The sequence below is a fragment of the Sphaerodactylus townsendi genome, linkage group LG02 (assembly GCF_021028975.2).
Source record: "Sphaerodactylus townsendi isolate TG3544 linkage group LG02, MPM_Stown_v2.3, whole genome shotgun sequence".
Lineage (NCBI taxonomy): Eukaryota > Metazoa > Chordata > Lepidosauria > Squamata > Sphaerodactylidae > Sphaerodactylus > Sphaerodactylus townsendi.
In genome coordinates this window covers 71,466,584-71,494,135 of record NC_059426.1, presented here as the reverse complement: position 1 = coordinate 71,494,135, position 27,552 = coordinate 71,466,584, and the positions used below count along the sequence as shown (strand labels likewise).

General features: G+C 44.3%; 1 protein-coding gene across 2 annotated transcripts; it reads left to right on the top strand.

Moving 5' to 3' along the window:
* Positions 1-1,120: 1,120 nt before the first annotated feature.
* LOC125426943 (oxysterol binding protein) lies at positions 1,121-26,575 on the top strand. Of its 2 annotated transcripts, none has more exons than XM_048485827.1 (14): positions 1,121-1,620; positions 11,225-11,433; positions 15,146-15,396; positions 18,325-18,523; positions 18,671-18,773; positions 19,984-20,035; positions 20,670-20,801; positions 21,039-21,284; positions 21,514-21,634; positions 22,111-22,214; positions 22,418-22,513; positions 22,890-23,071; positions 23,414-23,634; positions 23,933-26,575. In XM_048485827.1, exons 1-14 carry the CDS (start codon positions 1,277-1,279, stop codon positions 24,073-24,075), a joined length of 2,403 nt encoding a protein of 800 aa, XP_048341784.1. In that variant the 5' UTR covers positions 1,121-1,276; the 3' UTR covers positions 24,076-26,575. The 2 variants fall into 2 exon arrangements, with proteins under 2 accessions (XP_048341784.1, XP_048341783.1); XM_048485826.1 differs by having other exon boundaries at positions 1,122-1,620; positions 19,981-20,035.
* The last annotated feature ends 977 nt before the right edge of the window (positions 26,576-27,552 follow it).

The following is a 27,552-nucleotide window of genomic DNA, read 5'->3' as shown; positions in this document are numbered from 1 at the left end:
GTTTGCTACCACGGCCCTAGGCTATTGCACTTATTAGGCCCCTCCAGACCAGAGAAAGATTGAAGAGTGTTTTAAACAAAATTGAGAAAAGCCGAGGATGATGATGGATGTTTACAATCCCAGAGTTTGCAATTCCTCCTCTAAAGGACATAAGCTGTTATTGTTGAATACTGTAGCGATTGAAAATTCTAAATAAAATGCATACACCTATGACAGTGTCAAAAATATTATACACCTTGCCCGAAGGTCCCCTAGATTTTGGGGGGCAAGGCCTGTAGGTAAATCTGGCATTGGTTAAATCAGATGAGCCTATTCCCTATGAAATATTTAGCCATTAAAAATATTTACCTTTTAAGGAACTGTCTTCAATTCACCCGGAAGTTTTTCTTTGAACAACTTTTAAAATTGTAATAGGAAAAAGCGGGAGATGGGGGCAATTTTAGAGGGTTGTGTTCTCCAGCGCCCTGTGTGTGTTGAACTGGGTTCGTGATTCAAAAGTATCTGCCGTTTCCTAAATGCTCGTTTGAGGTCTGGGTGTGGTTCTTCACGGGGGCTTTTGCAGTGAAAAGGGTGGGCCCCCGTCACGGAGGGAGAAGCTGAAAGTTTCACAGACGCAGGCTGCGTGTGATCTTAAGCTACAGTAGCAGAAAGTCCCGCTAAAACGAACGAGACTTAGCAAGTGTTTAGGACGGTGCTAACGGGCAACCTGACCGATGTTAGGTCCAGAACATGAGCTGAGGCAGAAATCCAGGGAGCGCGCCTGGGAATTAGTACATCGACCCATTCACATGCCGCGGAGGTGCAACGGCAGAGAGTCTTCTCCTCTGTCACCGCCGAGTCTAAAATGTCACTTGCAACTAACCAGCTGTCTCCATTCCGTGACGGTTCGACCGAACCCTCACATCAGCAATCTAATTGGCTGTTACCAGAAAAAGGCAGAAGAAACGACCAATAGGAGCGACGTCTTAAAAAAGCAAGACGAAAAGGAGACGGCGCGTTCGTCCAATGCACCGATGTGCCCCACCCTACGGGGACATTTGGACCAGTAACCGTGGGCTGGGGCGGTGCCACGCGGGATTCCAACCCCTGGAGTGGGCGTCGCTGCCAACAGGGCGGGCTGGTGGGTGACGGCGCTGCGCGTACAGTTGTGGGGAGGGCGAAACGGAGGAGGAGGCGGAGGGAGGCGTTCAGCCTCCGGTGGTTCTTCGGCTGCTCCCGTTGGCAGAGTCGGTTGAGACTCGCGGGGGCGGCGGAGGAGGTGCTGCTGCTCTGCGCGATGTCGGAGTTACGAGCCGCGGTGCCCGGTTCTGGGACAGCGCCCAGCCCCAATGCCTCCGGACCAGGGGGCACCTGTGGGCCCGGGCCAACGCCTCCGCTACCCTCGCCTGGGCCCGGCGGCACCAACGCCACCAGAGGAGAAGGAGGCACGCTGGGCCCTGGGGGACCGGCCCCCGGGGGGGTGACAGGAGCTGCCGGGGGGAGCACTTCTTCCGCTTCCGTGTCGACCAGCTCGGCTTCCGGGTCAGCCCGCGAGGGCTGGCTTTTCAAATGGACCAATTACATCAAAGGGTATCAGCGGCGCTGGTTTGTGCTGAGCAATGGGCTCCTCAGCTACTACAGGTGAGGCGACATCCTTTCGGGGGGACGTGATTGACCCCGCCCACTTTCCTTGGCCAGGCCACGCCCAGGGTCCCTCCTCCTCGGGTGCTTCTGGCCCACGGTCTGGTTGGGCGCTGCGCCGGGCAACTTTCCCTTGTCCTGTTACTGACAGGAAAGCCAAAGAACAGCCGCAGCTGTCTCCTTATGGTACTTCCTTGCCACGTGGCGCCTCTTGCAGAGCAGCTTCTGCAGCCGTCTTCCGGACAATTTTCACACTCGTTTTTTCCCTTTAGCAATGTACAGCACACAGCTTTTCAAAACCTTCATTGTACCCTCTTCTTTCCCTTCTTTGGGCTCTGTGCATAGTTTTTCTTTTCCCCCACTCTCTGCTTATTGTTGTATTATTTTGCTTGCTTTTCGCACTTCGCCTAGCCACTGTATTTAGTCTTATCAAGTCAACCTCCATATTACCTGCAGCATTTCTGGGGCGCATGTCTATTGCAACCATTGTCCCAATCTGAAAGAAGCATTCTAGCACGAGCTTTGATGTCACTTGCGACACAGGTCCTTTTGGTAGTTTCTGCTGTTACAGACCCTTTTTTAAAAAATGAAATATGATGGCCCTGCGGGTTGATACACCTTATGAGATGTCATGAACTAGTTGTTGATCGCTTCTATTTGAAAGACCTGGGGTCTGAATGTAGTACAGGTAGAACTAGAGAAGTGTCAAATTAAACTGGTTGTCATGGACTTACTGTTTACGTTGGGGATTACTGACTCTACAGAAAGCGTTTTTCACTAGTACTAAAGATCCTTGCAATTGAAAATGATTCTGGTAGCAGTAAGGTAGGGGGACTAGTCAAAAAACTTATACTGGCCTTAACAATAGAAAGCATTGGGTTCAATCTTCTGCTCATGCATGAAACTTAATCTGTGACTTTTAGTATTGAAAGCTTGTGAGCTTGTGAGGAAGACAGGAGTAGTTCCATGGTGGAAACGTTACCCTAGCCTACACATTTTCATCAGAACATATGCCTTCAGTTTATACATATTAACCTGAAGAAGAAGAGTTTGGATTTACACCCCGCCCTTCTCTCCTTTAAGGAGATTCAAGGCAGCTTACAAACTCCTCTCCCTTCCTCTCCCCACAACAGACACCTTGTGAGGTAAATGTGGCTGAGAGAGATCTGAATGAACTGTGACTAGCCAAGGTCACCTAGCAGGAATGTAGCAGTGGGAAAACAAATTGGCTCACCAGATGTTAGCCTGTTGTTCAGGTGGAGGAGTGGGGAATCGAATATGGTTCTCCAGATTAGAGTCTGCTCTTAACCCCTACATCATGCTTTTTCATGGTTTACGATTGCACAGAAAGAGCTGAACACACATGCAGTTTTACATGTATAAGTTCTATATACGTTATAGTGAATCAGCATAGGTTGAGACTGAACTTGCCATCTTGATCTCATCTCCTTTCCATCCCCCATCTTCATCATCTCCTTTAAAAGATCTGGAGCCTTGACATGGATGGCTGAGAGTATACTCTGTTCAACATAAAGATCCACAGAGATGTGTGTATTAAACCGCCACAGCTTCCCGGACCTTTGCTGTGGAGGAATGTTCTGCTGGGTCCTACTGCCTGCCGTCCCCCTCATTTCCAATTCTCTTTTAGCCTTATTTAGCCATATTTAAGTGTCACTTTGTTCAAGACCATTACTGCCTGCAGTATCAAACAAAAAACTTTTAAAAAGATCATTTATATTACCCTGGATGGCTTTCAGCAAGACTTGCCTGTTTGTAAATTTGCTCCTGCCATTTTGTTTCCCAATCCTGCTGCGGGGGAAAAAAATGGCAGGCACAACTTTACAACCACCAGGGAATGCAGTCCACACGTCATTCTTTATGCTGAACGGGGAGTATAGCCTGAATTCATCTGATCTCAGAAGCTAAGCAAGGTTGGTTCTAGTTAGTACTTGGATGGGAGACCACTAAGGAATACCAGGGTCATTATTCAGAGGAAGGCAGTGGCAAACCATAATAAAAAGTCTGAAAGGCCCGTAGTTGCTTAAGTCTGAATTGAGGCCATCAAAAACACTGAGTTAAATGCTGTTTTTCTATGTAAAAGAGAAAATCATTTCAGGGATTTTTGAGTTCAAACATTGTAAATGACACAGGTATCGTGTTTATTATTGCGGACTTCCAATCCAGGGACTTGATCATCATCACAGATGTTAGGATTCAGGTGCTCCTCCATCTCTATGTTCTCTAGTTTACATAGCTCTGCAATGTGTTTTCCATTTCAAATTACAAATGTTCAATTTTATTATCTAAATAGCTCAGACTTATACTTTCTGTCTCAATCTTGAACACTGTTCTGCCCTACAAATTTTGTCCTTGCTTCCAGAAAACTGTGGACACTTTAGTTAGGTACTATCCATGTTTTCTCTAAAGTAATCTCCACTTTGTATTGTTGAAAGCTATCACGGCTAGAATCAACTGGCTGTTGTGGGTTTTCCAGGCTGTGTGGCTGGGGTCTGGTGATTTTAACTCCTAATGTTTTGCCTCCATGTGTAGCTTCAGAAGCATGTTACTGTGAGATGTGTTTCTCTCTGTGGCACAGTGTGGAGTCAAAGTTCCACTTTGTTCAGAAAGACTCATTTTCATGTAAATGTGCATAGGATTGCAGCCTGAGTTTTTGAATGGCAGATCCTGCTTAATTAATATTCTGTCAAGAGTGCAGAGACGAGTGAGCAAAAATCTGTTCCTTGTCTCTAGGCAGATGTAATTCTGCAGTAGAAAAGGCATGTGGCCTTCAGGACCAAAGGCCAAGGATTATACGCAGGAGTATAATCCTGTGTTCAAGTTTTGTTCATGTAGATCTGTTGAGCTATTCTGGAGTCTTTCAACAAATTCTTACTACCTAATCATGGGTTGGTATGACATTTTTGTTGGAGTGTGTGTTTAATTTCTCTTCCCACTGTTACCTATGGGTTTTTCTGATATTTAAATTTAGAGTTACGTCCTGTTTGAGGTTTAGAGAGAATAGGCCACTTTGAGGTTTAGGGATATTAGGTTGATAACTTTAAGTTTCTGACAGCTGGGTGAACAGTAAACTGCCTATCTACTAAATAACCAGGTTCAGTTTTCCCCTCTACTTAGAATCACTAGCTCCTCAGAGATGCTCAGTGTCTCAATTCAGTCACTCTACACATTTAAGCCAATTTCAGTGGGGTTAAGCATTTTGAGGACTATTGTTTTGTGAGGGTACTGCAAATTTATTCTCAGTTCTTCACATTGCTTGAGCTTCCAGGATTCCTTTCATAGGAGCTGTTACAGTTTAGCAGTTGTAAACATATTTGCAGAGTGGACATACAATACTCTCAGTGTTCTGCAATTCTTGTTTCTCCCTGTTAGAAGTCAGACCCTCTTCAAACATGTTTTTCCTCTAAGGAATTTTGAAATCGCAGATTACATGTACCTTTTAGTTAAATCAGGGCTGTCCAACTCTGGCGCTTCAGATGTTCGTGGACTACAATTTCCATGGCCAACAGGGGATGATGGGAATTGTAGTCCATGAAAATCTGAAGCACCAGAGTTGGACACCTCTGAGTTAAATGTACAGTCAGTGCAGCCCTGTGGTACTGCATGCTGTGTGAAGTTCATGAACCTTCCCAAGAGGGTTGCCTGTCCCTTTGAATGGGGCTCCAGTAATCCCATGGCCTGCACTTAAGGATATGGCGGAATCACTGAAGGCTCTGTAGTGTGGTAAACAAGCAGCTTGGTCATTTCCTGAATAAAAATCTCTTTTGTGGGGAAAATGCTGTAGTATTATAAGTATTTGTTTTTTTAATATTTTATTTATGAATATTGCAATAAACAAATAAACAAACAAAGTTTGCACAGATCACAAAATCATAGTGTATCAATCATTATAAATTTCTTGGTAATTATTATTGATCTGATCTTACCTATAAGTATTATAAGTATTTGTGATCCCTTACGATAATAAATGCTTACTATGAATATAAAAAAGGATGTTAAACATCACGTTCTCTTGTAGCACTGTATGCTGCCTAGGGCCCTAAATCTCTAGAGTGTCTGGGTTGAAAAAAGCTTCACTTTGTTGGATGCCCTGTTACCAATTCCTCCATCAGTAGCTGTCTTTGCTGAGGAACATTTCCTTTTATTTACTGGCTACTAGCCCCAATGATGGCACAGTTCAGATTGTTCCTCTTCCTCCCACAGATCCAGCTGGAGGCTCTTCTCTATTAGTGCCCAGCTCCAAGATGTGTTTTTGAAAGTCCCTGGAAGTTTGAGGGGCCTTTGATCCCATGCAGTTTTCTTGGCCATATAACAAAGGATGCTAAAGTTTTCAGACAAGGGAATGTATTTGGTAGGCTTCAGGAAGCCATCCTGTAATTTAGCAGAGGTGGCTGCGGTTAGCTGGGTTCCTAACATACAGTCTGTATTATTCATAAAGTAACAAGACTCTCAAGAGCCTAAGAATAGCTGGCAGTCCAGGCTCATGTTTCCCAGGTAGACTCAGCCAGCTAGGAGAGTGGAATGCCTAATAACTGTCTTCCCAGTCTCCAGGGGAGCGAATTACCGATGGCATCTCTACTAGTGCACACTGGTAGTGCTTGTGAGCCAGCTCCAAGTGGGGCATGTTCCTTGTTGACCATGTATTGCTACTCAGCCTTGCAGTGGATATAAGATGGCTCTTCCTTTCATTGAGCCAGTGCCTAGGCAACTTATGTCATGTGCTGCTTGGGGGGAGGGGTTGATTTGTGAGCACAGAGGTAGGTGGAAAGTATGCACTTGCTAATATGTTTGGGTGCCTGTGTAAACCTGGCAGGACACCAGTCATAGATGGTCTTAAGGGAGTGCTGAGAAAAGCAGGGACTGGAATGAATTATGACATGCCTTTCCAGGGGCCTTTCTCTCCACATTCTCACTGTCTTATCAGTTAGGACAAAGGTTGGACTTGGAACTGACTTTGTAAAGGAAGCCACGGCCCTCAGTTTGTAAGACCTGAGCAAGGCTATTAGCAGTAGGACATTTTGGACGACATTAGATGACATTCATAGGGTCACCATGAGTCAGAAGCAACTTGTTGGAACTTAACACACACACAGAGACGAGGCTTCCTGGTCAGGTGTGGAGTTCCTTGCAAGCTCCTGTACCTGTGTGCACACAAGTATGAATATGTATCTTGTACTTGTGCATGTGTCAATGTAGGATTGTAAAGCTCAAATATTGTTGGGTATTCCACGAAGCCAAGATTGCTCTTTCGTTTGTAAGCAAGACTACAGGAGAGAGCTGTTTGCCCTTTATACTTGCAGTAATCAGGGACAAACTTAGCAAAACAGTAAAAACTGTTTCTTCTGGTTACCTATCTTTGCAACAGAGATAATTGGTATGCTGGATATTTAGGTTTTAAGCTGACTCTTCTTTAATAGCAGCTGTTTGTTTAACTTTATTTGTATTCTGAAATTTGTTTTAAAAACACTTGGAAAAGATAGGTTGACCTGGGTATCCCTGAATAAAAGCTTGACTACCCTTCATTCCCCTATAAATGGATCTTGAACTTATTTGGTGGTTCTGGCAGGGTAGCTATTGTATACCCTTGGTTGAAGAAAGGTACACTCCTATCTGAGATGGTCATCCTCTTCCACCCAGTGCCCACCATTGGGAGTGACGCAGCTGGAGCAATGATGGTGGTAGAGAATGCTCACTTAGCCAGTCTGATCAGCTGAATTAACCCTGGTGGTCAATGGGGTGACAAATGTCACGGCCAGATCTCACTCACAGGTGGGTTGATTTGGCAGATCTGGCTGGCTAGGTGGTTGTACGCTCCCTCCCTCACCACTTCATGTGTGTCCCTCCCAAAGCTGTGCACTCAGTGGAAGAGGATGACCATCTTGGATAGGAGTGTACTATTGCTAAATGAAAAGCAAAGGAATTCTGTTCAATTAAAGATTTGCTTATGTAGAGTCCTTACTTGACATTGTTAAAATTCTATTAAAAAACTATGTTTAAACAATTAATGCAGTTGCTTCATGAGAAGTTAAATAATTTGTCTTTGTCATTATCAGGCTTGATAGTTAAAGTATCTTTTTGCTAGTTTGGAATTTATATGCCACCTCTCCAGGGAACCTGCCTGAGGCTAATAAATAAACTTTTATATATAGATTGTGCCATGGAGAGAAACACATCTCACCAAGATGTACCTCTGAAGATGTCAGCCATAGATGTGGGTGAAACATTAGGAGCAACAGACCACAGCAGCCCAGCCCAGAAAACCCACAACAGCCTGTTTGATTTAAAAGTTTTTAACCAATATTTCACCAGCCAGTCTTCTTTGACTTGTGTGTGTCAATCTGAGTGCAAAACTGTCCCATTTTAAAACCTGTGTTCTTATATGCCTCCTGCTCTTTTCAGTCAGAGACTATAGTTCTAGCAATGATAAATCCCATTGCTTCAGTTTATAATTTTTTCCTGTGTTTCAGAGGGGGAGAGGTTTCAGACCTTTTAAGTTATCCGGCTTCTTTTTTCTAGGGTATATCAAATTTGAATTCTCCCTGTGTGATGGAAGTACTTTCATACTTGAAAAAAAAAATCCCTGCTAGTGAATTGAAGTCTTTCTGTCTTCATATAATAATACTTTATTTTTGACATCAAAAAGACACAGGTGACTTATGGTGACCCCGTAGGGTTTTCAAGGCAAGAGGCGTTCAGAGGTGGTTTGATATTGCCTGTCTCTGTGTCAGGACCCTGGTATTCCTTGAAGGTCCTGCATCCATGTATTGTCCAGGGTTAACCCTGCTTAGTTTCTGAGATCAGGCTAGTCTGGGCTATCCAGGTCAGGGTATATGCACATGTAAATACATTGCTGGACATAGAAGAAAGAGTGTTGTTGTGGTTCTGTTGGCACTGTATGGTGTACATACAGTCTGCATGGATATATATTTCTTAATAGGGCCTGTGTTTTTTGAGCATTAGTCCATGTTCGGTTCCAAGTTTTATACTCCCAAACACCAGCAAGTCTGGATAAATCACCCCCATCTAGCCTATCAGCTCTAACATCCACCCCCATCTAACCTATCAGCTCTAACATCCACCACCATCTAGCCTATCAGTACCTGACAAAAATTGTCAGGCGACTTTGCAGTGTTCCAAGATACTGCCAGTTGTGATCAAAGTACAGAAAGGGCTTTTCGAAGAGACAGTGCTAGTCTGATAATTCTTTCACATTTTTCATGAGCTGGGGAGTGGCCTTAAAAACAAGCAAATTTAGTTTTTTCCAGTATTGCAAAACATTTGGAAATCTAGACTTAAATAGATTGCTCAACAAGTTTCAACACTTTGACTTAATTTTCCAATTCAAGGGGCAGAGCATCTATAACTCTGTCAATAACCTGTGCACATTTGGCATACATTGGGCGAGCTATATAAATTAGATGGCCAGAGTGTTTTTATGACAATTTGGAGTGTGCAGGGCCTGAACTTGGAAATTAGATAACCAAAAAGGGAAAGCAGTAAGAGCCTCTCTAGTTTGTAAGTTGCATAATGAAACTGTACCATTTCATACTGTATGTACAATATGAATGATTACCGCTCTTCCCCCCCCCCTCCTCCAGGAGGCACATAGAGAAATTTGTCAAGAAGAAGAGTTTGAATTTATATCCTCCCTTTCTCTCCTATAAGGAGACTCAAAGGATTCCAATCTCCCCCCCCCCCCCCCGCCCACCACAACAAACACCCTGTGAGGTGGGTGAGGCTGAATGCTGTGCTAGAATCTCTTACTGATTGCTAGTTTTCTAAATTGAGAGCAATTTTATTTATTTATTTTATTTGTTACATTTTTACCCCACCAAACCTTGTTACATTTTTATCCCACTAGAGGACTTAGGGCTGCTTATAATAAAAGCATATAAAACAATACAATACAATAAATAATACAAAAATATATACATTGAAAAGCTTTAAGATCAAGTTACAATACATAGCATAAAAACCTACTTGGGGAAATAAAAACAGATGTGTGCATTGCATCCAGATGGGGATATGAATTTCACTAGGAAAAGGGATGCCCGGCTGGCCCAGCAGAAAAGGCCCGGTGGAACAACTCTGCTTTATAGGCCCTGCAGAACTGAGACAGACTCCATAGGACCTGGATGTCATCAGGAAGAGCATTCCACCAGGCCGGGGCCAGGGCTGTAAAAGCCCTGGCCTATGTTGCTGCCAGCTGAACATCCCTGGGGCCCAGGACCACCAACAAATTCCTCCCTGCAGACTGGAGGGCAATAAGGGGAGAGGTATGCCTGTCCAAGACTGCTAATGGCCTTAAAGGTTAACACCAAAACTTTGAAGACGATCCAGTACTCGACAGGCAGCCAAGGTAGGTCTTTCAGGACAGGTGTTATATGGTCCCAGCTGGAGCTTCTAGCTGGGACCATATAACACCTATCCTGAAAGACCTAGCAGCCGCCTGCCATACGAGCTTCAACCGCCAGATCAGCTTCAAAGGTAGGCCAGCGTAGAAAGTGAATTGCAGTAGTCTAGCCTAGAGGTGACTGTCGTGTGGATTACTGTGGCTGGATCGGTCCATGAGAGGTAGGGGACCAGTTCCCATGCCTGGAACAGATAGAAAAAAAGCTGCCTGGGCTGTCTTTGTGACCTGGTCCTCCAATGAAAGAGTGGAGCCCAGAGTCACGCACAGGCTCCTTACCGATGAGGCAAGATGAAGGGTCTCACCGTCCAGAACTGGCAGCTGGCGGCGGCCAAGCCACAGAATCTACTCCTGTGTAATTTTGCTAGAGCAGACATGGTTATTCCTCCAGAATGATTCACTCCGTATATGTGCCTGATCCTGTTTCTATTTGAAGACAATTGGAAATTTGTGGTCTTTGTAATGTGCATGTTTGGCCCTCACTATGGCCAAGTTTACTAGGCTCACTCTTGGCTCTCTGTCTTTAAGAATGAATTTTATTTGGCATTGATGGGAGAGCAAAAGAAAACAATTTTTTAAAAAAATCAAAATAGTGAAACTTGGGAGTTAATGGTAGCCCAAGACTTAAGGACTCAAACATTAGATGACCAAAGGTATGTAAAAGGAGGCAACCTAGAGTGAGCCTCTTACTGGCTCTCCTCCTTTTACTGGGCTGTAGAAATGCTGCTGTCATTACCAGCTCCATTAGCTGGAAGTCTGAACATCTCCTGAAAATCTAGCTGGGTTTGTTGTTTTAGCCAATCTTCCATTGCTTCAAAACCTTAAAACCTGCCTTGTTATTGACATCTCATTCTTGGGATTCTTTGGGAGCCACCTGTTTCTATGATATTTATTCTTTCTCAAGGGTTGGCAGACATAAGATTTCTGGAACCTTCTGCAAGTGTGGGATGATAGCAACCTGTTTTTAGATCAGACAACATCGTGTTGTGGGTTATTTGTTGGTATTGGCTTGTCTTTCTGTATTGTCTTGGAAAGAAGAGACTGTGGAGATGCTGGTTTGTCTATTCTGGAAAGGAGTTTGGTGCTGCTCTTCTCCCCTGTCTTCATCAGACCTCTAATATCTTTTACTTGCTTCGTTACTCCCCTTTCCCCCTCCCCCAACTCTCCTCCTTACAGATCAAAGGCAGAGATGCGGCACACCTGCCGTGGTACCATCAACCTGGCCACAGCCAATATCACTGTAGAGGACTCCTGCAATTTTATAATTTCCAATGGAGGGGCACAGACCTACCATTTGAAAGCCAGCTCAGAAGTTGAGAGGCAGCGCTGGGTCACAGCCCTGGAGCTGGCCAAGGCCAAAGCGGTGAAGATGCTGGCAGAATCAGGTAAAAAACACAGTTGAGGCAATATATGTTAACCAAGGTGTTGGGGGGGGGGCAGTGGTGGCTCAGGGGGGGTGGAAATTCTATTCTCACATTCATTCTGTTGGAACAGGCAGGTTTGGTGTTGGTTAACGGCAGCAGTGCAAGTGAGAATAGGTTGAGGTGTCACCAAGCTAGTGTTCATTCTTCTCTCATCTCTTCTCTCTTTCTCTCTCTTTGCCCTCTTTCTGTTTGTAAAATTGGCCCGAAACATTTATAGGGTTAAAGTCCTATGAATAACAATGTCTGGTCTATTCTAAATATGTGATAGTATTCATATTACTGAACAGGTCTTCTTGTTTGTCCTGTTCCAGCCTATTTAAAGTTCCAACTCCTTAGGGCAAGGATTTCTGCCAGATTGTTCAGTTGTCCTTTGAATCATGTGTTTATCATACCAAGGCAACAAACAAACCAAGGACACTACTTTATTGTGAGACTCCTGAAAAATGGGCTCCCTTTCTAAGCATCACACTGCTTAGAACCTGTGCTGGCCAAAACCACATTTCAGTCAATACCAAAACCGCCCTTCAGAGTACTCGGTAGACTGAGCCACACTTTAGAATTTGATGGCTGCTGAGCTCAAGTGTCTTTTAGTAGCTGGTATATTTAATCAGGTAAACTCAACACCAAAGGGTGGTGTCAAATGACCATCCCTGTAGGGAATACTGCCTTGTGTTGAAGAAATCATGGGCCTTCAGTTCTTGGGCACCGTATGTATCTTTTTAGAGGATTGCATTACTCTTATGTTAAAAGTGTGTATTAGAAAAGTGTTTTTAAGAATAATCCTTGTCCAGGTGTGTGTTTTTTCCTGGACAAATCCCTTCCTGGTGTGGAAGATATTTGCTTTTTGTAAAAAGGAAAACAAGGAGGAAATGCTTCACCAGTTATTGCTGGAAGAGTTTGTTACATTTTACACAGTTCTAAAGCATGGAGATATGAAAAGAGGCACTTGGCAAATTTACAGCAGAGATTTTTAGTCATTGTGTTGATAACAGAACGCTATCAGGCAGCATAGGGCTAACTTACTTGGCGATATCCATTGTAGGTGTCAGTATTTCAGATATTAGTTATACTTTAGCCAAATTGCATTTTCTTCCCCTTTTCCTTGTTCTCCTTTTTTCTCTTGTCACTGTTAGGCTAAGAAAACACCAGAAAGGGGACCACTTAAAAAAATGAAGTTATCCAGTCTTTTCATAAAAGCTATCTAGTCTAGTGCAGTGGTAGCAAACCTATGGCACTAGTTCCAGAGGTGGCACTCAGAGCCCTTTCTGTGGGCACACACAAACAGAGTCGTCCCACCCCCCTCCCCACACACACGTGCATTTAGGCTGCCTGAGCCGCTAGGCTCAATTATTAGCATCAAACCTAAGACCTAGTTTTGGGGAAGCAGTGTAGGTAACCCTGTTAAGCACTGTTAAACCCCACTGATTTTCATACGAAGAACTAAAGCGTGATCCTTTACCTGGGAGTAAACTTAGGTTGCTGGCAATGGGGCTTGCTTCTGAGTAAACCCTCCTAGGGTCGTGATTTACCTGTTGGAAGAGTTGCACAGTTGCTTCAAAGCAAAGTCACCGACTACCACCAAGCTTACTCCTGAGTAACGCACGCCTCAGAGCCAACTGGTTTTTCTAAACTAAAACCTCAATATTCAGGTTAAATTGCCATATTGGCACTTTGCGATAAATAAGTGGGTTTTGGCTTGCAATTTGGGCACTCGGTCTCGAAAAGGTTCGCCATCACTGATCTAGTGGCTGTCACAATATCTTGGGAATATGAAGTAACATTACTTATGTACAAGCAAGGGACCTGCAAGGACTTATGGAGAGATTTCAGTTTCTTCTGTCTCCCCTTTCTATATTTTTCTCTATCCCCTTGGCAGCCCCATAGCTTTTCCTGCTTCCTTTTCACCCATCTGCCAGCCTAACCCCATCTTTTCTTCCTTCCCTTTATTTTATTTATTTATTTGTGTTATTTATAGTCTACCTTTCTCATAGGAACTCAAGGCAGACTACCCAAAGTGACTCAATAAATCAACCAGTAACCAGTACACCAGAGTTTTAGAAATCTTTCTGTTATCACCAGAAAGAACTGAACATATCATAAGCATTCACATGACACATTAAGCTGTACAGAAATGACATAAATAGGATCCTGCTTATAATAAGCTATACACAGCAGTATGGACCACAGCTCTTCATCATTTGCTCAGCCTTATTGTACTGTACCGTGATTTGCTTAGTTTTATTGCCTTGTATTATCATGTTATTGATTGTCTGCTATGTTGTGCACTGCCCTGAGCCCTCTGGGGGAGGGCGGTATATAAATTAAATATTTTTAAAAAAATTATTCAGGCAAGTTTGTAAAACTATTTTGTGTTGTTCAACCCTATTTCATGTGCAGAAAAATCATTTCTTGACAGCATCACCCAGGAAAAGTCAGGCTAAGTTGTGAAAGTTGTTCAGTAGCAAGTTGCTTGAGTGAGTTGTATGGTGGCCTAGTTAAGTCATGTAAGTTGAATTGTGGCAAGACACACAGATGAGTTGCACAGTGGCTGCAGGGCCCAGATGAGTTGTGCGGTAGCAAGTTGCCCACATAAGTAATCCGCTAGCAGCTCCCAAGCCCAGGTGAATTGCATGTTAGTGAGTTGATTGGTGGCCTTCACTGGTCCTGGCAACTTTTGCGAATGGCATGGTGGCAAGTTGGTGGCCACTGCCAGGCCAAGCCAAGTTGTGAAGTGGTTGCCACCCAGGCTGGCCAGATCAGACAAGTTGTACAATAACCAGCTGTGAAAGCAAATCAAATGATGGCCACCACCAGACCTGACCAAGTTGCACAGGTTGCCTGGTAGTGGGTCATCAAGGGAAGTCTCACAGTGGCAGCTGCTGGGCCTGGCTGAGTCACATTGCAGCAGGTTGTCTGCACGAGTCATGCAGTGGCTGCCACTGACTGAATTGTGCAAGTTGTGTGCCAAATGATCAGGAGGGCTTTTAAAAACTTTTTTTCAGACAAGCCTCTTTTTAAAAACAAGCCTCTCTCCTGCAGCAGCAGCAAGCAAGAGACTGGGAGAGAGAGAGAAAAGGGAGGGGAGGGGAGGGGGGAGAATGACAGCTCTATAGTATTGGGACTACTGAGTGTTATCAGATCTGTGCCTAAGAGGGGCACAGTTAAGAGAACCAGGAAATAGAGGCCCATTGAGACTGGCTGCAGGGGGGACAGCGCTGCCTCCTTGTGTGTAAACAGAGAAACATGAGGAGACCACATTTTGGCCCCACTGCACAGCTAAAAAGCCCAAGGTAAGAATTCCATGAGTAATGGACCAGTGTGACTGATGATCTTCAAATAGTCTGGAGATTTTTGGTAATCTGTTGTGAAAGTCTACAGTATTTCATTGCACAGTTTAATTCTGTGCTGAAGGATATAAATTCTATCCTGTGCTTCAAATGAGTTGTTGAAAGGAGATGTCAGATGGTTTCAATGGTGCCAATCCAGATTAAGATAGTTGAAAGTCTATCATCCTGTATTATGTGATCTTTTCATACAATTCATTGAAGATATTTCCCCATCCTGGGGGCAGAGAGGAATATGGGGATGAGTTCAGAGATGAGTTCAGATGAGTTCAGAGATGAGACTCCTGTCTTGCCGTGAAGGTATTACAGCTGAAGCTTATTCCTCACAGATGAGTCAGGTGATGAAGAATCGGTTTCTCAGACAGACAAGACCGAACTGCAGAATACCCTGCGCACTCTCTCCAGTAAGGTGGAGGACCTTAGCACCTGTAACGACCTGATTGCCAAGCATGGCACAGCATTGCAACGCTCTCTCAGTGAACTAGAGACCTTGAAGCTGCCTGCTGAGAGCAATGAGAAGATCAAGCAGGTCAACGAGCGGGCCACGCTCTTCCGCATCACTTCCAATGCCATGATCAATGTAAGTGTCTCTCTCCAGAAGCTGGCTTTGAATCTGCCAGGTTGTAAATATTCTGTGACTGGTAGAAACTACTACATATGCTGTAGATTATTGTGACTTCTGTGGCTGGTGAACAATACAAAGTTACAGGGCCTGAATCTTATCTATGTGAAATGAAGGTGCCTGGCTCTGGGTGGACAACCAGTACAGTTTCTACAGACATGAATTGTTTATTCAGATAAGGTCTTTTGGCTTTACTACTATGTTTCTGTCTTTGAGAAAACGTGGTGGTTGTAACCTTTTCAATGCCTGGGCTGCCTACGGCATTATACGTGCAAGTGAAGTATAAGCATCTAGGGGTATTTTAAAAGCTATAAACAAATTCCTATTTATACTGAACTTGCTGTAGTGTCTTATATTTCCACAATGTTGAATTATATTTCCACAGATAAAATAAGCGAATATCGTTAAAATATGATAATCTGTTCTGAACCTCAAGGAAAGGGCAGGATGGAAATCCAATTTTTTAAAAAACCAGTAGAACAAATTATGATCTTTGAGACTGGGAAAAAGCAGAAGAAAAGAATTGTTTAGAAAAGGGAAACATTCCTGTATTCAAATACTACGTTTTTTTCAGGGAGCTGAGAGGCAAATACACACACACACCATGTTAAGAAGAAAGAAATGACAGCCTCAAGATGATCTAGTGAGCTTTATGGTTACATCTGTCTTCTTGGTCCATGTTCAATACTGTAGGGAGCCATGAAGAAACATTTTAGAAGAATTACACAAATGTTGGGTAATTCTGAGATTTGTTGACCTCAGTCATAACACTCAAAACTGCAGTTTTGTTCACAATCTAACTGTGTGGTGTCATGTCATCAACCTAATCATTCAGGAGTTAAGATCTGGGGTGGGGATATGTGAGTACAGTTTGCTAGGGGCTCAAGATCGTCACAAGAAGCATAATCCTTGAAGAGGTCTAAGGGAGACATTGAGCTACTCATTTATATGGAGTCAATGCCAGCAAAAATAAGAAACTTATGAGTGAACATATAAGATTGGGGAGGGGCTGCAGCTCAGTAGTGGAACATCTGCTTTGCATGCAAAGGGTCCCAGGTTCAGCCCCTAGCATTTCTAGTTTTAAAAGGCTCAGCTGTTAAGTGATGTGAAAGATCTCTTGAGAACTGCTGCCAGTTTGAGTAGAGAGTTCTGATCTTGATGGACCAATGGTGTGGTTCAGTATAAGGTTGTTTCATGGGATCATGTGAATTATCAGGTAGCTCTGTACCTAATCCTTGAACTAAACTAGGTAGTCACCAGTGTCCTAAAGGCAGTGTCACAGTTCAGAATATTCTTGGCAACCTATACACTTGTCCTTCTCAAAACTGTCCTGGAAAGATTTGAACATACCCAGATTTCACTCCAGAGCTCAACTGGGACAGTCATCATCATTGCCTGCCTTTTTTTACAGGTTTCTGGGTATGTAACCTTCAGTGATTTGTGCACAAATTCTGTACTTAATTTTGATTCATTACGTATTTTGCAGCTCAAGCACCATATCTTTACATTGTCTGAGACAGCTTTATATTATTGCCAAAGCATTGTACTGCCCAGAGAAAAACAAGAGGTTGTTAAACGAACGATTTATTCAAAATATCCAGACAATTGCAGTGGGAGGGAGGCACTCTAACATCATGATACTACATTGATATTTAATGACATGTTAAAATTTACAGGTGACATATTGGAATTACAAATAATCTAGGAGTTCTGAAAGAGCAAAAGCCAGTTCTGCCCCACCTTGTGGATATTAAAATTCTCTTAAGCAGTGGAGAACAGCAGTAATTGGTACAACTGAACTGGACTCCTAAGCCAGATCCTTCTCTTACTGAGGGAACCTGTTTTTTTAAGATAGAATGACATCATAATGACATCACAACACTATAGAAGGCTTAAGCTTATGCTGAACTCCTTAAGGAATTGGATAGGACCATCGTTCAGAAATCTCCTAGTTAACCAGGGCTGCTAATCCAGTGTACAGGAAGTCTCAGGGTGATTCAAAAGGGAAAAAAATTGGTATCTGTTACGGAATAAAAACTAGCTTTATCAGGACCCCTGAGCTTTTCTCATGACAAAACTGATGCCTAATTTGTGTTCCAAATTTCATTATCAGTTATCCAGCACATTTTCCAGACTGCCAGATGTTCTACCTTTTTTTTAGTTAAAGGAAAGGGTTGTTGGGTCCCCCGCCCCCAGCAACCTCCAAGATGCAGAGGAAACAATATTTTAACTCCTTTTCCTAACCAGGTGAAAATGATGTCTGATAAAATGTGGAGTCTAGGAGGAGCATCAAAGCAGGAGTTGAAACTAGTTTACACTTTTCCCTGAACGTTAGTCTTAACTTTCCTACTCCCAAGTACTGCTTATGAAGTTTGGTGGTCCCTTTTCCATTGTTGAACTTTTGCTCAGTTTAGCATTTAGGTCAGACATATCAACTAAGATTAACATTGAAAGCCATTTTTGCTGATTCTGAATGGGGCTAAGAGATCAGTTGGTCACAACTGCAGTGTCAAGGGAAACTTGCAAAAATAGATCTACTTGTCCTTGTAGTATTTGGCCTGCTGAGTTGTGAAATATTTTGACTTGGAAGATTAGTAATCAGATTCACACTGCCTGTGCATTTGTGGCCATCTGTGTTTAATGAGTGTGCACAATGGTGTTTTTTTTCTGAGGTTGAGGCTGGTACTGTGCATGCTCATTGGATCTTGAGAAGGAAATAATGGCACATCTGTTATATTTCCCAACAGTTCTTCTTAATACACAAGAAGACACTGTTGTCCCTGAACACCACCTAGATCTAAAGAGCAGGCACAACAAGAGGTGTGTTGGTGAAGCTTTACCTGGGCTTGGGTGCTGAATGTTGTGTCTTCTTGGTTCTCCACATAGGCTTGCCGAGACTTCCTGATGCTGGCCCAGACACACAGCAAGAAGTGGCAGAAATCTCTTCAGTATGAACGTGATCAGCGCATCCGTTTGGAGGAGACATTGGAACAGCTAGCCAAGCAGCATAACCACTTAGAAAGAGCCTTCCGTGGAGCCACGGTTCTACCAGCCAATGCCCCTGGCAGCATGGATTCCACTAAAGGTAGGAGCCTAGGGTGAATTCTCTTTCCTTGGTTTTTCCTACCCACCCCCCCCCCACCCCCGGCCTCCTGTTGAGAGATCCTTTTAAACCCATAGTGTCCTAAATAATCAAAACCCAGGAAAGACTATTTCAATCTGTTACTTACAGATCGATGTTTCCCATCTAAGGGGGATCTAAGTGATGAAGATGATGACAATGAGTTCTTTGATGCTCCTGAGAATATCACGATGCCTGAAAACATGGGCCACAAGTGAGTGATTCCTTGAGCTCCCTGAGAATTCTGCAGCCCTGAGTTTTGACATTGGAAATACATCTTCCCTGTATCATAGGCTAGAGTCTGATAACTGGCAAGCTTCAGGTAAACTCTTAACATAACTGAGAAGGTTGCCTGTCGTACCATCCTTCCCAACCATGTAGGAGGAAGCAGTTCTGATCTCTGGAGGGAAGGAAAAGATGGGAGAAGGTGTAGCAGAAGAAGAGGGGAAGGCATGATGTGCTTTATATAGCAGTGGTGGCAAACCTATGGCACTCCAGATGCTCCTGGACTACAATTCCCATCAGCCCCTGCCAGCATGGCCAATTGGGAATTGTAGTCCATGAACATCTGGAGTGTCATAGGTTCGCCACCACGGTTATATAGAGTCAATCCACTGGTCCATCTAGACAAGTACGGTTTCTGGCTTGCAGTTTCCCCCTTGAATCTCAATCAGAAGTCTTTCCTAGTGCTAGGGCTGGCTCCTAGTATTCCTGGGCTGTGCCCAAAAGAGCTGCAAGTGAGCTGCTGCTCTTCCTTCTTATGAGTTTGGCTGAGACTTTGCTTGGTGGACATTGATTTTCTTGATGCCCTTTTGCCAACTGAGCACAGTATGCATGCCATAAGCATGTCCGTCAAGAGCTGGCACCTTGCCCAGGAACTAAATGCCCAGTGAGTACAGAACCTTATATATGCATTTTCCCACTGTGGTAAAGCCCTTCTCCCTTTCCATCCGGTTTCAGGCTTATCTCTCACTCAACATGGTAATTTCTATGCTACCACTCCCAGTCTGGACTGAGCAGTGGAGAAGGAAGTTCTCTCTTGCAGATCCCTTGCAGAACAGGAGTTATCAACATATCTGGCTGTTGCTAGGCAACAATCTTGCACTTAGAACTCATAGGCTATCAAGATGAAGGAGGAAGGGTATATGGGGGACACTGCTGGCCATGATCTCACCTGTTTTAGTTATCTATCGCTGTAACAGGTGAAAATTGTAGAGAGTGAGAAAAGTAATTAGAGAATCACTACAAACCTTCCTGATTCTTTAAGAGACCCTCAAGCAAAACTTGTTGCCAACCAGACCTTCACTGGGGAGGGGCATAGCATTGTTTTCTAGACTGTTTCTTTGCTTTGTTCAGTTATCTTGGTTGGAGAATCTGGTTCCACTTCAGAGTGTCACATGCTGTCTCTTTAATTCCTTTAGAAGAACTGGCAGCAACATCAGTGGTGCTAGCAGTGACCTCAGCCTCGATGAGCAGGTAATCCCCCTCTTTGATTAGAGGAGTGGGAAGGAACCCTTGGCTTTTTTTCATTCAGTGATACTGAGCTAGCCTAGAGAATGGGAAAATTGAAAAATGAATGTCTTCTGAAGCTTTGGGAGTGACAGTGGTGTTTTAGTGGCTTGAAATATGGCTCCCTTGCCTGTTAAAAAAATATGGTTTCTGCATGGAAGCTGGGATATCAAGGGCTACATGAGTGGATTTGGGGAAACAGGACTAGGAGACATTCTTCATGAAAGTGTAAGACTCAGACATGTCCAGAACATTACCTTAAAGCAGGGCTTATTGAGAGTGGGAGGGATGTTTTATCCTTTTAAAAAAGGGAGTCAGAACGGAGGCACATAGTCATTGACCACATAAACATTTTTATTTGCTTTTCACAGAAAATAATTACACACACACACACACACACACACACACACACACACGTGTATAATTGCCCTGAAAATTAATGCTTCTGTGCTTGGCTTACTGCCTTATCGGTGAGGCTAATAAAGAGGAGAAGAGCAATTAAATCCTGGGCAAAGTAAGGTTGAAACCAAAAGACTGCAAGATTCGGTGATCAGCTACATCCTCCCCATCTGGCTTGACTAGTCTTTTATTTATTTTCAAGTATAAACACCAGCTGGAGGACACCAGGAAGGAGAAGAGGACCCGAATTCCCTACAAACCAAATTATAGTCTCAACTTGTGGAGCATCATGAAGAACTGCATTGGCAAGGAACTCTCCAAGATCCCTATGCCAGTGAGTGCCCTCATTGTAGCGTCAGTAGCAAGTTCTGGGGCTTCATGTTCTGTGGGAGAGAAGGCTGGGAAGTCAGCCTTTCTTATATCCCCAAGAAGAGGAAGGTCAAGCTCATCCATGCTGCAGCAAGCCCTGTGGTGTGAGAGTTGACATAAACTCACAGCATGTCCAGCTCCATGTCAACATGATTTATTCTGCAAAGATCTTCCGGCTGTAACTTGCTGCTTCTGCCCCCAGGTTAATTTCAACGAGCCCTTATCCATGCTGCAGCGCCTCACAGAGGACCTGGAGTATCATGAGCTGTTGGACCGAGCAGCCAAGTGTGAGAGCTCCCTGGAGCAACTCTGTTATGTGGCTGCTTTTACTGTATCATCTTACTCCACTACTGTCTTCCGCACTAGCAAGCCATTCAACCCACTCTTAGGAGAGACCTTTGAACTAGACCGGCTGGAGGAGAATGGCTATCGTTCCCTCTGTGAGCAGGTGCATATTTCTTCTGATCCTAAGCTGGAAATTTTGGTTCTAGCGTAGCTCTCTTGACATTTCAGTTTTAAATAGCTTTAAGCTTAATTGATCTGGCTAGAACTTGCTTCCAAGTGGGGCATGCTTAGGGCCCTACATGTATTTGTGATCTTTGAATTTCCCTAAGGGCTTTATGGCTGGAACTGGATGTCTCCCTCTTTTTTCATCTTCCTTCTGTCCTGTCTTCCAGGTCAGCCACCACCCCCCAGCTGCTGCTCATCATGCTGAATCAAAGCATGGCTGGACCCTTCGTCAGGAAATCAAAATCACCAGCAAGTTCCGTGGGAAATATCTCTCAATTATGCCACTTGGTGAGTCTTTTCCTCTCGATGTCAGTCAGCCATTCTGGAAGGGCCTGGCAGACTAATGCAGCCATTTGGCAAGCTAAGTCAACCAGTGATCCCCATCTTTGATCAGATCCTGGGATTACTGGTCTGTTCCTAGCCATCTAAGGAGATAGGAATAATTTTATCTGTCTATCAACAATGGTTTGTCCTCTATCCATATGGCACACTTGGTGTATATGGTGCATTTATCTTTGCAGCATCTGTTTCTGGAACATGCATCTTCTTTAAAGTTCTTGCAAGTATAAAATGGGCACTTCTCTAGAAGCAAAAGAATGGGTGGATCAGTTAAATCTTTAGCTGAGCCTGGATTTGAATCCAGGTCTTCTTAATACCGTCAGATATAACTATCTCCACGGATACTGAGAACTTTAAATCTCAGCCTATAAAAGGCCCTCTTCATGAGTCCTAAGCTGTCCTGAGCACTGTCTTCCTATTTCTAGGTACCATCCACTGTATCTTCCACGCAACTGGCAATCACTACACATGGAAAAAGGTCACTACAACAGTACACAACATCATAGTGGGCAAATTATGGATAGATCAGGTGAGTCAAAAATGGAAGAAGCCTCTTGTGAGGTGGCATGCGAGAACCATATATACGTGCTTAGAAGAAATGGGAGCCAGGACCTCTGAGATACAGTTCCATCCCTGCCATTGTATTCAGCAACTGCATAACATCATATTGAGTAGATTGCACACGTGGTAGTGTGCCTACTTAACTCTGCCCTCACAACTTCTTCCCTCCAGTCTGGCGAGATCGAGATTCTGAATCACAAGACCAGTGAAAAGTGTATTCTCAAGTTTGTTCCTTATAGCTACTTCTCAAGAGATGTGGCCAGAAAGGTAAGAGGCTGTGTGCTCTGATCATTACAATGGTTGCAAAGGGCTCTTTGTGCTAGTTAGGGGAAAGGGACGATCACTGCTTGGTGGCCAGAGGGGTCTCAGACATAAGTTGAAGAGGTCACATGTGCAGCAGTGACCTTCCCAGTAGGGTCTTTGCAGAGTGTTGTTTGAATGTGTTGCTATTGCATAGTTTTGTGCTCCAAAAAGCCAATCTGCTGATGGAGCCACACTTGAACAGAGATGGATACTCTTCAGCTTCTAAGTTTGCTTGAGAAAAACTGAAACACCACCTTTCTAGGTTTGTAAATAGTCTTGCTGAAAAGAGAGCCTCATCAGGACTGTTCTTACTGACCCACTTAACTGTCTCCTATTCCAGGTCACTGGGGAGGTACTTGACTGCTTGGGGAAAGTGCACTTTGTGTTGCTTGGCACTTGGGATGAGAAAATGGACTGTTTCAGGGTGACATCAAGTAGCATGGAGAATGGTAGTGAAAGCCGGCAGAGAACCCATGAAACAGAGGACAGCAGGGTTATGCTGTGGAAGAGGAACCCACTCCCGTGAGTAAGGAAGGTAGCTTGGCTCCCCCAAGTGGGTTGCTGATGCTGCTCTACGGAGAAACGCTTTTACAGCCACAAACTGGTTTTACTTTTGAAGGGCAACTGAGATTCTCAGCATGTGATTTCTGTGCTTCTGTGGTGTTGTCACAGGATATGCACAACCATGGGTAGTTGTGACCATAAGACCAAGAGGGCTGGAATGTGTGTGGTCTCACCTTCCCTTGATTACTGCCATAAAAACAGAGTTATTTCAACTTCCTGCTCTATAATTTGAACTGGGCAGCATGTCAGAGTCTTGCTGCTGTCCAATTCCTGTCCTTTCCCTCTTTTCTTCTTATTCAGGAAGAACGCTGAGAACATGTACTATTTCTCAGAGCTGGCTTTGACGCTCAATGCTTTAGAAAATGGCACTGCCCCCACAGACAGCAGGCTTCGGCCTGACCAGCGACTCATGGAAAATGGACGCTGGGATGAGGCCAATGCAGAGAAGCAACGCCTTGAAGAGAAGCAGCGTATCTCCCGCAAAAGACGTGAAGCTGAGGCCATGAAGGCCACAGAGGACGGTAAGAGTAATTCTCTTTATCAACTTGAAGTAAACTATGAGCATTCAAGGGTGCCTATGCCGTCAGATCAGTAGGCTAGTTCACTGTTGTCTGCTGTCCCTGAGCTCATGACCTATGAGATTCCTTGAAGCAGAGGGTTTGAATCTGGGGCTTCCTTCAGGCAGAGCACGTGATCTATAGCTGTACCCCATTCAAGGAGAACACTTGAAACTTCATTGCAAAGTAGAGATACCGGTCTAATGTCTTGCTAATGAAAATTCTTTTTGTGCTCACCTCCTTTTCCATCTTTTATCTGCAGGAACTTCTTATGACCCTTATAAGGCACTGTGGTTTGAACGGAAGAAAGATCCCGACACCAAGGAGGTGGCTCATGTGTACAGCGGGGGCTACTGGGAGAGCAAAGAGAAACAGGACTGGAGTATGTGCCCTGATATCTTCTGAACTGGAAGAAGCTGGACTTTTGAGAAGAGGAAGAAAAATGGGTAGCAGAAGAAGGATGGAAGGAAGCAGCTGATCGTGTGACTTCCTGCCTCGTGCTTTCCTCACCAAATCTGTCTGTCTTAACCAATCACTTGTTTTCAATCAATCACCCAAAGCAGAATCCAGCAGTGGTGATTGGCTGGGTTGCCTTAGCTGATTGAAGTTGATGTCTGGATCCCTGGATGGCTAGGGACCTATCTGCGTTGAGGACTGCATACTCAGTTTTCCCATCGCTGTGCTCACAACCCTGCACATTTGGGGAGGAAGAGGGGAAAAACATGGTGCTGTATACAGTTTGCCCCTCTTTTCTTTCTTCAGATGAGGGACAGTTCAGTGGCATGTGGTCAAGACCATGAATGTATGCTCCAAGGGGATTGTTGGGGGAGATGTAAGGACATCCTGCCATAAAGGTGGTTCTGGTTCTTCCACCCACCCGTTAGGTAGCCTATGCTTAGGCAAGGTGTCGCAAGTGAGGCCTCGGAAGCACTGGATGTTTTTCCAGGAGCTATCATCTTTCAGTCCACTCTGGGAGTAAAGCTGCTACTGATGTCCTAGAACTGGAATGCAGGAAGAGACTAGCTGTGGATCTGTCATTTGGGGCTCATTCAGATGTTCGCACAGTGGCAGGAAACTAAACTGTTCTCCCTTTTTCTCAACCCCACACTATGCCAGACCCCAGAATTTTCCTCACATTCACTTTGCTGGGACACTACAATTGAAGATTCCCTCCGCCTAAAGCCCCTGGAAACCTCTAGCTTAATGCACACCTGTTTATATGTATATTATATATATGTAGAGAAAGAGAGATCTAATTTTAGTTTTGATTTTCCCCCCTGTTCCTCTCCCATCCTACGGACCCCATTTTTTAATATCTGCCCTGCTTGGTCTCTTCCCACTGCCCCCAGACCAAGAGAGATGTTCTGCAGAAAAAGTGGCAGTGGACAATTGCTTGTCTTGCCTCTTTAAAAAAAAATGCCATCTGATGTGGAAGCCGAAGTTTGGTAGCATCAATTGTAAAGTTGTGCAGGCATAAACCAGGTATTTCTCAATACTGTTGAAAAATAAGAACATTGTGGGAATTCCAGCTGGTCTTGGACAGCTCTGGTCATATCTGCCAAAGCTGGATCCTAAGGTTGAAAGGGTGCTGCCACCATGTGCAGAGATGGGTAAGGGCACAGAGGCTGCCCAAGCCAGGCTCACACTTGGACAGGCGTGTCGATGATAAAGGCAGCCCCTACCCTTGGCTAAGGATCAGCAATGAGGTGCCTTCCTTCTGTGTGTTTCTCCTTTTTATTTTCTTTCTTTTCATTGACTTTTGAACCTTAGCCACTGAAAAGGTAAGAGGTGATGATGGTTCTGCCCGGGGCTGCTCGCTGGTGAGATGGAGTCACCGTACTGACTGGGAGAAATGAAGTCCTGAGCTCTGCCTTCCCAGTAGCAAAGGGCAGTGCTGTTAGCTGGGAAAGAAGGGGCTTTGGGTGGGGTCTCTGCATTATCTGCTGCTTGGTCCCAGTATAAAGCCAGTTCTTTGCAGCTGGTGGAAGCTGATATTCCCTTGGATGGGTTAATGGCGGGCTTTAAAGAAAGAGAGAGAATCCCTGCAGTTCTTTTTTTTTTTTGGGGGGGGGGGGGGTTGCCTTACTGTCTTTTTTCCAAAAAACAAACAAAACTAAATTAAATAATGAAACCTGAAATATCCAGGTTGGGGTTTGTGTGTGTGTCTCTCTCCTCCCTGCTTAATGTACAGACTTGAAAGGGCTTAGTACATGCATCCTCCTCATGTGTGGCATGTAGAATACTGTGCTCCATACAGCTTACACCTTTGCTCTTTCTTTTGCAGTGCCTTGTTGGCTTTGCTAGTTTTGGCAGATAGAAGTCATAAAGCTTACCAGCCTTTGTGGATGCACCTGAGCCTGTGTATAGCTCTGGGGAGGCTTGAAACAGGCTGGCCTTGGGAGTCTACTGTGGCTCTTCTGAAATCCATATGGCTTACCAGTGGAATGCACTGTTGGAGGAATGCATCACTAGATCCATTGGTGTGTGTTGGTAGCTGTTACAGTTTGGGAAAATGCTTGCAGTTACCAGCTGTTGGAGTGGAGAACTCTGAATTAGAATACAGTGCTATATTTAACTGAACATTCCTGGGAAGCAAAATCTTGGAGCATGTATTTGCACCGGGACCTGGTTCATCCATAAAATCAAACAGTGACTGTTGTCTAGACTGTTTCTAGTGTCTGATGGCAGATCAGGTATCCCAGGTTTAGAATTGGCAGGGCTAAACAATAGTCAGGTTTTTTTTCTCAGTGGAGATTCAAAGCTGAATCCTATCGCAGCTGCATGGCTAGACATCGATGGGAGGGTTTCTTGAAGGTATTTCCTGTTTTTATTATTGTCAGATGGGGCAGCTGGCTTGGTGCTCTGCCAGTGCTGCTGCTACATAAATGTTCAATCTAGCTTTACACTCAGTAGGATTATCGTTGTTTGCTCTTTTCAAAGAACTTGCCTGCTTATGAGAACCACCAAGGTGTATGACTAAAATACGTTCATGTCAGCTTCCAAAAGGCTGAAGCTATAGAACTATCATTTCTGTGGTGAAGGAGGCAAGGACCGATTCAAGATCATTTAGGGACTGCTTTTCTAATGCTCTCAGAGCTGGTTAAAACTGGTTAATTACATGGATAGGAATTTTTAGGTGTCTTTTTTTCAACTCTCCTTGTGTAGCTGAGCATGTGTGCATGTGGCTTATAGGTTGAGCTCTAGTAAGAAAACGCAGTGGCGTTCCTGCCTCGGGGCAGGGGGTACCCTATGTCCCCGGGCGCCCCCCACTGATCGCGATGAGAGCCAACGGCCTCCACAGGCTTGTTTGTGTGTTTTTAAATTTTTAAAGTGTTGTTTCACATTCCGGCCTGCAGGGGGCGCATTTTTAAGGCTATCAGCACCAAAATTTCAGGGTACCATCCAGAGACTGTCCTGATGATGCCACCCAAATTTGGTGATGTTTGGTTTAGGGGGAGCAAAGTTATGGACCCCCAAATGGGGTACCCCATTCCCATTGTTTTCAATGGAAGCTAACAGGAAATGGGGGTACCCATTTGAGGGACCACAACTTTGGTTCCCCTGAACATAACTTCACCAAACTTGGGTGGCATCATAAGAATAGTTAACAGATGATACCCTGAAAATTTGGTGTCACTAGCTTTAAAAATACACCCCTTCCAGGCACCCCAAGAAATTTGCCCAAGATTCTTTGTTTTGCAGTGACTTTGCTCCATTGTAGCCAATGGGGAATTTCTGAGTGTGTAGGCAGGCTGCACATTTTTGAAGATAGAGGCACCAGACTTTCAGGGTGGCTCTAGGAGGGCCTCCTGGTAATAGCGTCCAGGTTTGGAGACCTTTGCTTCTGGGGGTTCAAGTTTATGGGCCCCCAAAAGGCTTGTT

Coding starts and splice junctions, on each gene's coding strand:
- LOC125426943 (XM_048485826.1), top strand. CDS start 1,277: ATGTCGGAGTTACGAGCCGCGGTGCCCGGTTCTGGGACAGCGCCCAGC. Junction 20,036..20,669: donor ACCTCAGCCTCGATGAGCAG/GTAATCCCCCTC, acceptor TTTATTTTCAAG/TATAAACACCAGCTGGAGGA. Junction 23,635..23,932: donor CATGAAGGCCACAGAGGACG/GTAAGAGTAATT, acceptor TTTTATCTGCAG/GAACTTCTTATGACCCTTAT.